This window comes from Melanostigma gelatinosum, assembly GCF_949748355.1.
Source record: "Melanostigma gelatinosum genome assembly, chromosome: 18".
In the NCBI taxonomy this organism is placed as follows: Eukaryota; Metazoa; Chordata; class Actinopteri; order Perciformes; family Zoarcidae; genus Melanostigma; species Melanostigma gelatinosum.
Window position 1 is genome coordinate 10,371,918 of NC_136651.1, and position 11,162 is coordinate 10,383,079.

At 42.0% G+C, this 11,162-nt stretch overlaps 3 protein-coding genes across 3 annotated transcripts; 1 reads left to right on the forward strand and 2 right to left on the reverse strand.

Moving 5' to 3' along the window:
• Positions 1-178: 178 nt before the first annotated feature.
• Positions 179-6,995, reverse strand: tmem120b (transmembrane protein 120B). Its single transcript, XM_079289233.1, has 12 exons — positions 6,860-6,995; positions 5,446-5,564; positions 5,143-5,259; positions 4,997-5,056; positions 4,798-4,893; positions 4,625-4,714; positions 4,424-4,489; positions 4,234-4,295; positions 2,839-2,931; positions 2,536-2,600; positions 2,307-2,375; positions 179-1,977 (listed from the first exon to the last, which is right to left on the reverse strand). Exons 1-12 carry the CDS (start codon positions 6,920-6,922, stop codon positions 1,861-1,863), a joined length of 1,017 nt encoding a protein of 338 aa, XP_079145359.1. The 5' UTR covers positions 6,923-6,995; the 3' UTR covers positions 179-1,860.
• A 787-nt stretch (positions 6,996-7,782) lies between these two features.
• Positions 7,783-8,974, forward strand: morn3 (MORN repeat containing 3; the record flags this gene model as incomplete). The annotated part of the gene is made up of 5 exons (XM_079289152.1): positions 7,783-7,927; positions 8,028-8,185; positions 8,263-8,425; positions 8,519-8,703; positions 8,848-8,974. The coding sequence occupies 5 exons, from the start codon at positions 7,783-7,785 to the stop codon at positions 8,953-8,955; spliced, it is 759 nt and encodes a 252-aa protein (XP_079145278.1). The 3' UTR covers positions 8,956-8,974.
• A 109-nt stretch (positions 8,975-9,083) lies between these two features.
• orai1b (ORAI calcium release-activated calcium modulator 1b) lies at positions 9,084-10,992 on the reverse strand. Its single transcript, XM_079289035.1, has 2 exons — positions 10,705-10,992; positions 9,084-10,603 (listed from the first exon to the last, which is right to left on the reverse strand). The coding sequence occupies exons 1-2, from the start codon at positions 10,816-10,818 to the stop codon at positions 10,049-10,051; spliced, it is 669 nt and encodes a 222-aa protein (XP_079145161.1). The 5' UTR covers positions 10,819-10,992; the 3' UTR covers positions 9,084-10,048.
• Positions 10,993-11,162: the final 170 nt, after the last annotated feature.

Sequence of the window (11,162 nt, forward strand, 5' to 3'; positions counted from 1 at the left end):
GATCTGTCTTGTGGCTGTGTCGACGTGACGCAGGGCTCTTTTCTTCACCAACAGCGCCCACTAGTGTCAGGAAAACTAAACATGTGTTCAGGTATTTCCCACACAGTGAAATGTAAATAAATACATTTTCTTTCTGTCCCATTGCATAATAACCACAGAAATGGCAAAACATGTAATTAGGCGTTTAATTATTAATATATATTTTTTTACAACAATGTACACAGATTGAGAAATTGTCCACTGTCTCTTTGTTACTGATCATACTCCGGCACCAGTTACAGTCTAGAAATGAAAACATTGTTCATCAGCTACATCGTAAAAATGAGGAAATCAAGTTGTTTTTTGCGTTCTGGCAGCTTTCGCATCAAATGTAACATTTAGGTCTGCAACTCAACGTGTCGCAATTTTCCCTCAATAAAAGTGACACATGAAATATTGTGATTCTCTTCAGCACGATGACTTTCTGGTAAGTGACAAAGGAGCGCTACAGTCTTTGGATTTTTCAAAATAAGTTGTTTTTTTGCTGCGACAGGCTGGAGGGAGAATAAGGCATTAGAATCAAACACTGCTGACAAACACAAAAAAAACTACTTTCAAACGAGCATGAGACAGGAAGCAGATGACACTACAGTCAACTAGGGCAAAAGCTCCAGGATTGGCCAGAAGTTAATTCATACAAATATTTTATTTCGTACGTTGATTGGAAAAACAATAACAGAGCACAGTTTCAGTCAGTCTGTGTCTCGGTCTCACAGTACCAGCACTAATAGCAGCATTTGATACTTTTCTGCAACGTCACGTAACAAGATGGAAACTACCAGCGTGTTCTTCGTTTCAGAGACAGGAATGAGAAACCTCTGTGCATGGCTTTGTGATAAACTTGAAGAGTTAGACCATGAGCGAAACAGATAAATCTAGACATTACAGTTCGTTAGCATGAAGTTAATGACAACATAGACGTGTTGGTGAGGAGGTCCCATGAAAACCCTCCTTAATCCTCACGGGGAACTGTTGTTTTTTGTAGAGACAGTATAAGTGTTTATGTCTGTGGTCAGGTAACCCAGTTTAGGTGTTAAGATTGTAAAAAAAAAAAATAATAAAGTTATGGCTTTTGCAACCGCTGCCAGAAGGAAGAAACAGTGTTGCATTCCCTTGAAGTCCTAACTCGTTTGAGGAACAAATTAAAAAAAAAAAAAAAAAAAGACACCAGAAGATTTGTTTCTGAAATTGAAAGGCAGTAAAGTATCAGGTTTATGTTATTTTTGAAGTCATTGACCTACAAGTCTTGTAAACAAATACTTGTTAGCAGTGAAATAGCACAACAGGGAGTTCACAACTACACATAAAACATTACATCATTCTAGAAATGACGTGCCGAGTTGATCGTGTCCAAAGCCAGAGACGGTACATGACAGGTTTGAAGTACATGACAGACGTTAGGTCTTCAAAAGGCAAACTATATTCTGTTCCGTTGATCGACGCTACCGGCCCTCTTTCGGTTGCATATGATTTGAAGAAAAAGGCCCTCTGACGGACTCATGCGCTGACACAAACACTCTTCCGGCTCACTTTTTATGTACAGGACAAATCGACAAACCGTTCCGTCTACCAGGTGGACACCACTTTGTGTTGCGACTGTGCAGCAACACCAATGCAGAGTCATTAGAAAGCAGAAGCCCGTGTGTGGGGAGGTGGGCAGATAATTTGGCTGGATGATGCTGCTGCTGCTGCTGCCGCCATCAAAGAGAGAAAGAGTGGTTTCAGCTTAGTCTTCTCCCGGCCTGATCGTACTGCGGGCGCGTTGCTTCAAATATTACTGGCCGTCTGGAAGGATCTGAGGAGGTTTTTTTTTTTTTTTGGTCAGTCATTTTTTTGCATTTTTTCCTGGTTTTTCTGAAGCTTTTGGTGGACGACTTTTAAAGTGGTGAGAGAATTCCCCAGGAACAGGACGAGAAATGTCAGTGCCAGCATAAATACCTGGAAGAAAAGGGGAAAAAAAAAACTGACTTTAACAGGCTTCGTCACAGGTCATTTCAATAAAGAAATAGTTAAATATGTGTGCTGCACCAGTCTGATGCAGTCAAACTTTCCCTGCACATATTTTGACTTAAACTCATATCACTAACTCTGAATATGGCCTGACACGTGTATGTGACAACACTGCTTAGAAATAGAAAAGGTGAAATGCAAAAATTCTGTAAAAAAAAAGAAGCCAGTCAAGTTTTTCCTTTTCACCAAACAATATAATTCTGTCTCGACATAACTCTTTTACATTTATGCAATGCATCTGCCAGTGGGATCCTTACTTGCCACTCCTTACAGTCCTCAAGTCCTCCCAGGCGAAACAGGGTCACAGAGTTGTAGAGCTGCCAAAACTGTGCAGGAAGAGGAGGAATTATCTTTCACAATGTCGCCGTACGATCCCGTTGCACAAGCAACTTTCGCTTTGAACACATGCGTTGAATGCAGATTGAGCACTAAACAATGCATGCAGGTGTAACATGGATTGTAAAGTTGTAAAAGGTTTCGACTTACATGGCCAAAGAAGAGGAATGGCAAAAGGAAAGTGAGGCCTCTCCACATCCAGGACTGAAATCCCTCTGCAGAGACACAAGAGTGTAACAGTGACCTCGGGACAACGTGACACAGAATACTAAATAAATGGAGGGTACGTCGGTACAAAGTTGTCAAGAGATGGTTGTGGAAGCTAAATTCACTGAAGCACTCAAACATCAACTGTCTCTGACCTTTACCCTGTTTTTCCAGACATGGTGTTGCAGATGGCTCAAGAGTTCAAATGACCAAAATGACTGCCGCCAGAAATAGCGTACAACTCACCCACTGTGAGGTCCAGCTGATTCCTCTCCCCCAAAGTCCGCAGCCGGTATAAGCAGCCGCTCTGGTAGTAATACTGGAGGAACTGAACGAAGCCTGGAGGACAAAACGGGTCGCAAATATGACAAGATGACCACACTGTGAGGTGATGAACAGATCAATAAGGTTCACATAATCAGACTCGTATCTCAGTGCTGGAGAGGAAAACTGTCTTACAGGACCAGCATCCGCTCATCAGATGATATTTTAAACCAATACAAACGTAAACCGCAGCTTGTAATGTGAAGCTTTGAACACCAACATTGGATCATTATGTTCTCAAGACAAAACAAAAAGAGTCACATCGTCTCAGTTTTAGGCCGAAGCTTGTTTTCAAATGAACATCAGTCTGTTTCAACATTTACTTCTCGCCCAAAACTCCCAACCACAGAGCCTCATCACATCGCTTACCCCGTCACACATGAGTCTTCATGTGATGTACTAGATAAGGACCGTAACCACCAGTGTGAGCAACACGACTTCTGTTTTCTGGTGGGAAGAACTGCTGCAGCCTTTTATAAAAGGCACCGCTGATCAGCAGGCGAGCGGGGAAGTAATCTACAGTCTGACATCTGTGTGACACAGAAGGGTTCATGTCTTTATCTAATTAGATCAGAACACATCAAGATGCCAATTAAGCCACTGAAATTGAGTCCGTTTAACGTCAGCTTGAGGAAAGTCGTGTTTACGTCCTCTAAATATGTTGAGATGTCGAGCAAATACAAGCTTCCCTGACGGTTCACTGTAGCTGAACAAACAGTGTTGCAGGTGATCCTGGAGCTGCTCTGGCTTTGGTCTACCGAGGTGTGACAGAACGACAGCATCTGAGGCGAGAACACAGTCCGAGTGGCGTTTTGAACTCTTGCACGAGCAGTAAATTGTTAGAAGACGTTCTATTTAGATTGGGGCTCTGCCGTCTGTTACGTTGTAACTTATGTAAGAGTAGTTGTCCTTTATCTCCCCAGCCGTCACCGATTATGTAATACTGACTGACAGCACATGGCCTCAAATGTCCCAAAGTGTGGCTCCACTTGACCAAAGTCAACAAAGACCCCGTGAACTGCAATGTTGGTCATGAGACAACAAAAGGAGGGACTGCATGTTCCCTTTTTATACTGCCGCACATCACGCCAAAGGAAGAACCGACGGCTGCTTTTTGAGAATTAACCACCTCATGTTTGGTAAGAAAATAAAATGATTCCACCAAACACACTTAATAAATAGATTCAATGAGAGGATTCAACGCTGGATGCAGATACGACTAAAGTACATCAAACACAAACCCTAATCTCCACATAAATGTTTCTGGTTATGACTCAGAGCCTTCATGGCGATGTAACGAAGAGATTCACTTCTTACTCTGATAGATGGAGAAGGCGAGGAACTGGCTCCTGAACCTCTGGTACATGGGCCCCTGTGGCCTAGGACACGACACAAGGGTAAACAAAAACAAAATAAAGGAACCGTGGCCTGTATCGTCTTTACCTGTACGTGTTGATGTGAAGGCGGAAAACAACGTCGCACTGAGAAATCAAAGACAGAAACTCACCAGGTGAGCATCACCCCCGACAGAAAGCTGGACACGTAATGGTGAGACACCCACCAACCTTTGATCCTGGAAAGCATAAAAAAGGAGAAGAAGAAGACCCGGTTATTAAAAAATTGCTCCAATCATAGAGAAATCATAACTCTGAACAAGTGCGCTCTGGTGGTTTTACTTCACAGCCTCTGGATCGACGGCACAACGTACCTGGAGCCGTTGCTCATGAGGATGCTTTCCCTTATGGTCAGTGTGCAGTAGTACCACACCAGCAAAAAGTTGAAGATTTCATCAGTGACTCTAAATTGAAATAGCGAGAGACTCATTAGATTGGAAGAAGTAAGTAATCAACAGTAGTTATCGAGGGGAAAAGGATTTCTCACCGATAGTTGAGAAAGAAGAGGCAGGTTATTGCTCCGAACATCAGGATTATCGTCATATAAAGCTTGAACTTCTCATACTCGTCTTTGTAGGCAAACCTATGGGAATAGATTGAGGTCAAAATGAAGACGGAACAAACACAAATCCAAAGTCTAAACCGTAGTTGTTCACGCCGTCCTTAAGGCTGAATACTTTACATACTTTGCCTGGTTGCTTAGAAGTGTTACGTTCACGTTGCCGAGGACCAAATTCAGGTACAGCCTGAAAACGCACACAAAAACAAACCATTCACCGATAATATTCACCATCTGATGTTGAGTGAATTGCCGACAAGCAAAAGTACTGACCCGTTTCTCTTTGGCAAGTATGCTTCCATATCAAAAAACACGTTTTCTTTTTCTTTAATTTGTAATCTGATATCCGTTATTCGTTCCAATTCTTTCTCGTCACACGTTTGTGAACCCCTACGGAGAAAAGACAACATGAGCAGTGGAATAATTATTGTTTTGCCATTTTTAAAAAAATTACAAGGAAATTGTTTATCTTCTAAACATTTGATAAGTCCCAAACCAATGATACAGTATACCGACTGTGGTGCGAGTAAATAATCTGTTGAATGCAGTTTCCGGTCCCGATCAGCGAACACTTACTTGGTCAGGCTGCGCCTCAAGTCTTTCAGGCATCTCCTCTGTTTACTGATGGCGCCGCTGCATGTTGTCTGAAGGTTGGTGAGCTCCTCGAGCTTCTGTCTGTAGATTTTGTGAGTTTCCTAGTCGACAAACAAACACGCGAGGTGAGCGGAGGGAATCTGGAACGACTAAAAAGTAACAGGCGATAAGATGGACAAATGTGCCTTTCCGCACTCACAAATTTATCACAAAGAAGTGCTGATGGGTGATTAACATACATTGAATGTCATATTGAAAGGACTTCTTCGAAAGATTGAAATGCTTCTTCATCTTGCACAAATCTTTGCCACGTCAATGGACAACATGGAAGAGCTTGAACAGTCTCTATTCAGCAGAGATAGAAATGCTTCAGCCTGTGAAGACTTGCTTGACCTTTCCGTCAGAACAGAAACAGCCCATGATGATGTATGATGCTGTAAAATGCATATCTCGGTATGTAGAACATAGCTTCCCCCCCCCCCCCCATCAGCACTGGTTTATGACACAGAGTGTGTGGAGGTGAGGCCGCATCGTCAGCAGAGATGATACTGTGGTCCTGTGAGACCTGTCGGTGATGTTCAAATGTACATAACATACATCTTTGACAGTAAATTGTATCTGATGCAAACCACCAAAAAAAAAAAAGTGTTAAAATAAATCAAGCAAACTGGAAGCTGATCGCACTAGAAACTGTTTTCTATACAACCACATATGTCACACGGCAGTTCTGTTATACCCACAATTTTAACACGTACATGGCCATTTCACGTTTACCACAATCAACAGTGTGTAAGTCTCTTCAAACCTTTGATGTAGGATCGATGCACACATGTACAAAACATGCAATCAGAAAGGAAGCAACCACCAATGGATGGGAGACTGTGTCAGTGCAGGTGAGATATTTCACACTAGTTCTTCACCAGAATGTGTAATTTGAGAACATCCCGGAACAGTCACTTTCATCATCTCTACCTACGGATCAGCTCCAGATTTTAAATGATGGCACAACAGGCCTACGTCTCAGTAGTCTGATGAGCAGAGAGCAGCACCACAGACGACATGATGCTATACTACACCACAAAGTGAACTGTATTCTTTCCTTTTATCTACTTCTTCTTACATTATTCAAGTTAGCGAGCCTGCTATAGCGTGGTAATGGTGAACGACGATGCATTCGATGTCTAAGACTTTATTAACTTGAGCAACAGCGGGTAGTTGCCTTTAAAAACCCTCTGTGCAACTTTGGTATCAATCACGTAACGTCAACATTGATCAATCGCGCAATACCACGCTCTGTTGTTAGCTAAGTTACTGTAGCGTTAGCCGCAATACAAGAAACATGCTACATGCTACAGCCAGCCATCTCCGATTCTCTCGTTGTAAAGTCGTCTGTCACCTGTAATTGTTGATATTCCTCGTCTATTTCCTCCCACTCCGTCTGAAACTTCGGTTTGGACATTGTGGTCCAGTAGCTGATGCGAGAGGAGAGCAGCTTCACAAGATTTCACTCTCTCCCCACCACCAGGGCTGACTGTCAACTCGTAAGCTTTTTTAAATGGGCCGTAAAGAGCATGCGCATGCCGTAACTACTCGGCGTCTGATTGGCTTGCTGCTCCTTTGCCGTGATTGGTTGGGTTGATATCAGAATATCAGGATGAGCCAATCAGAGGCCGAGTAGGGCGGATCAGAGTGCCTCTGTAATAATATGATAATATATAATATAACCACTGTCCGGACAATCGTTGAGCCTGTAGACTTTAAATACAATTGTTTTTAAAAATAGACTTTTTAGCAACCAAAGTTACCGTACATTCTGTTGCCAGGATACAGCCAATGTTTAGACCCCTGTAGGTTGCGACACCAGCTATCAACGTCAACCACTTTGTCCTGCGTTTACAAGTGGATTCAGGTACGAGTACTTTGCTTTAAATTAGTGTTTGATGTCCTAATTGTGCCAGTGTTCGGTTAAGTTACACCGTATAGTAGGGTTAACTGACATACTAACGTTAACTAAGCTAACGTGCTTATTTGAACAACGACAACTTTATCCTAAATGTCAGTTCATGTGCATAACATCCACATTTTTGTTTTAAATCAGTAACGTTACTATCTTTATGAATTAAATAAATAGGCATGCTCTCACGATATGTACACATGTTAATGTATACCATAGGCTGTAATAATAGAATAGTTAAAGCTATGTGCTGTTTTTGTCTTAACTATTTTGTTTTTAGTGAAACTTTCCTCTTATGTGCTCACATTTCCTCCACATGACATATTATTTATGTTGTAGGTATTTTTTTATCAAGCTACTCCGTCATGCCATTCCTTAAAAGACCTCGAACAAATCAGCCACGGTCAAAATTGTTGGATGCAAAGTCACAGAAACGTGGACTGTGGTGCACAGTTTTCTCAGTCAATGGAGATGAATACAAAGGAGAGTGGCTGAACAACAAGAAGCATGGTGAGATACTTTTTCATGTGAGCTTCCACTGAGTTACATATACATTTGTAAACGCGTATTTATAAGCGTGTCATAATGTTTGCTTGTTATTTTTTTCAAGGGAAGGGAACTCAGATTTGGAAGCAGTCTGGGACTATGTATATTGGAGAATGGACATTTGGGAAACCCGATGGACATGGTACCCTCAGTGTGCTGCTTCCAGGAACAAAACAGTATGCAACGAAGTACTGTGGTGGATGGAAAAATGGAAAGAAGCATGTATGTATTCTATATGCTGTCATACATGCACACTGTATCACATCTATGATATATTGTGCAATATCTTCATACCTTAGGGGTACGGGATGCACTTCTACAAAGGCTCAGCTGTTTATGAGGGGGAGTGGAGCGAGGGCCATCGAGGTGGCGGCTGGGGAAAGATGTGGTATGAGAGTGGAGATGTCTATGAGGGAGAGTGGATGAAGGATAAGAATCATGGACGGGGCATCATCCTACTTGGTAAGACCACTTTACATTTTTTTTAAAGTCTAAAATAGAGTATAGTTTAGTAAGGCTAGATGGTGGGTTTTAAAATGTGAACTTGTGTCCAAGCAAATGGAAATTGGTTTGAAGGCACCTGGTGGGATGGCAAGAAGAACGGCAATGGAAAGTTCTACTATTCTGACAAAGGCCAGATTTCTGAAGGCATTTGGTTGGATGGAATGGCAAAGTGTGGGACCCTGTCTGATTTTGGGAGGAATGAAGCACCGGCACCGGCACCGTGTCCGATTCCTCAGGTACATTTTAACTGCGGATACTTTGGCAGCGGTCTGTAACCACTTATGTGGCACAATCAAATAATCCTTTGATTTGACAAAGCACTGTACAATGCATTATGGTGGATTCAAATATGAACATATCTTTTTTTTTTTTTTTTCAAGCTACAACTGGTGGACATGCAGTTGGTTTTAAGTGAAGCCAAGTCAGCATACCTTGAGAGGATCAACAGCAACTTTCCACTCCATGACACACTCACAGGGAAAGAATAAAAAAAGAAAATAAACAGCATGATGGTATTCAGCTCGTTTTGTCAAAATATTTACAACCAAATAGTTTGTTCTTGTTTGTAGGGCAAACCAAAACCATTTATTCAATGAGTTGAAAACAATGGTGACATAATTAAACATATTAAATAATCAATAATCAATACTACCAACACAGAGGATTCAATTCAATACTAGTATACGTGGAAAATCCAAATGACATATCCAATTAATTTGTCTTGCAAGGTCTGATCAAATATTACTGTATACAGACTGTTGACTCAGATTGATCAGCTTTATAAATTATTGAGCATGCTGAAAACAACAAGCTAACTCAGGATATGTGAGACAAGTGGAGTGCTCAAAATGAATCAATCCAGCCTCAGGGTGATAAACTGTTATGTATCTTTGCACTTTTCTATGTATGACTTACTTTGGCCTGTGTCAATAATAGAAAGTAAATTACATCAATAACAGAACAGATCAAATGATTTCAAATAGTACATCCAAATTATTTGTGAAATTCTAAAACATTGAATGCCACTTGGCACAAAAGGTGTTTATTTCAACAGTCTGTGCTACAGATGTCAACAAATACACTATATGAATAATAATGCAGTTTTAGCAGCCGTTGAATCAGTCTACACAAAGAAAGTATTACAAAAACAATCAGTAGACAGTACAAGAAATCGTGTACACTATGAACACGGACGAAATAGTTAAATACTTGTGGTTTACAAAACACAAGGCAATTTGGTTATGTTAACAAATGCAGTGATCACTGACAAACGGGTAAATCAATCCAGCAGGCAACAGACAGGATCTCACGTTGTTATTCAGATATCTCTGCAATTATAAAATAGATAAATCAAGCAACTATTGTAAATAAGACTTTCCAAATGTTGAGCCATGCATTGATGGCAGATTTGTGAGTTTAGTCGATCAAACACGTTTTCTAAAAAACACAACTCTTTACACAAAATTAAATTTCACAACAAAGAGGTTGTAAAAAAATGACATGCCAATAATGGCTTCTGGCTTGGGGAAAACTCAAGCAGTCAGAGTTCCACCATGGATGCATATTATCCACCACACTTCACTATGGGAAATGTGAGCTTGGAGACTGCAAGATGGAAGAGTCCCCTCTGTTGTCCAGCTCGTTTTGCAGCCTGGTGAGATTAGAGAGCTCCTCCAGCTCTTGAAACTGTCTGTCAGTCTTGTGGCTGACCAAGGAGCGGTAGAAATGCACAGCGAAGACTATAAAGATCACACCAAAGGGGACCATAATTGAGGTGGAAGTAATAGCAGCAGCCACACCAGCTGAAATTGTACTATTACTGGACTTGGGCTTGACGGGCAGAAATTTGACCCAGCAGAGTAGAACCACTTCGGCTAGGAAGAGCAAAGTACCAATAACTGTAGAAAAAGCCCACGCTAGTTCAATGTGTCGGTGCATTCGCTCGTGTGGAGACTCATGCACGGAGTTGAGGTTGTGGACATTGCTGACAGCCTCTATGTTGGGCAAAATGCAGGTGCTGACCATCAGAGCGAACAGGTGGACGGCCACGAGCACAGTGGTGCAGGCACTGAAGGCAATCAGGAGAGCAGGTGGGTAAGGATAGCTGTTGTCCAGCTGCACTTCCACCATGGCCACCTGGAGAGAACAGGAAATAACTTTACACACGTGACCACACTATCCAACATGACTGATCAATCCACAGCAGAGTAAGAGGATGGCTTTGAAGACAATCTTACCATAGCAAATCCAGAAAGCAGAGCCGATGTCCGACTAGAAGCCTTTAGTTTAGCTCGACTCAGGTACAGCTTCCTCCAGGACAGTGCCTGCAGTGAATGCTCGTTCAGGCTCATGTTGCTCCTGTTATCAAAGGACCGGGGCGAGCAGCGCTGACGTAGTTACCTTGTTACTCTAGTGGACCACGACACAAACAAGCGCTCAGCATGCCAACAGTGTACACTCACAAGTCATTTAGCCTCGCCAGCTGACGGAACTGCGGAAGCTATATTTCTTTCGCGACCCGGTCTTCCGCGTGCACCACATTACCCATGAGCCCGCGCGCTCCGAGGCGAACATCCGCTCCAGAGTCATCTGTGGGCTGCATTTCCTCTGTTATGAGATTACAAATCAGCCCCTTCGTGAACGCTGATGCAATTACCACATTCAATGTGTTGCAATTGTCAAAATATGTTATTGT

Coding starts and splice junctions, on each gene's coding strand:
- tmem120b (XM_079289233.1), bottom strand. CDS start 6,922: ATGTCCAAACCGAAGTTTCAGACGGAGTGGGAGGAAATAGACGAGGAA. Junction 5,057..5,142: donor TACTTGCCAAAGAGAAACGG/GTCAGTACTTTT, acceptor GTGCGTTTTCAG/GCTGTACCTGAATTTGGTCC. Junction 1,978..2,306: donor AGGACTGTAAGGAGTGGCAA/GTAAGGATCCCA, acceptor CTTTTCTTCCAG/GTATTTATGCTGGCACTGAC.
- orai1b (XM_079289035.1), bottom strand. CDS start 10,818: ATGAGCCTGAACGAGCATTCACTGCAGGCACTGTCCTGGAGGAAGCTG. Junction 10,604..10,704: donor TGCTTTCTGGATTTGCTATG/GTAAGATTGTCT, acceptor TGTTCTCTCCAG/GTGGCCATGGTGGAAGTGCA.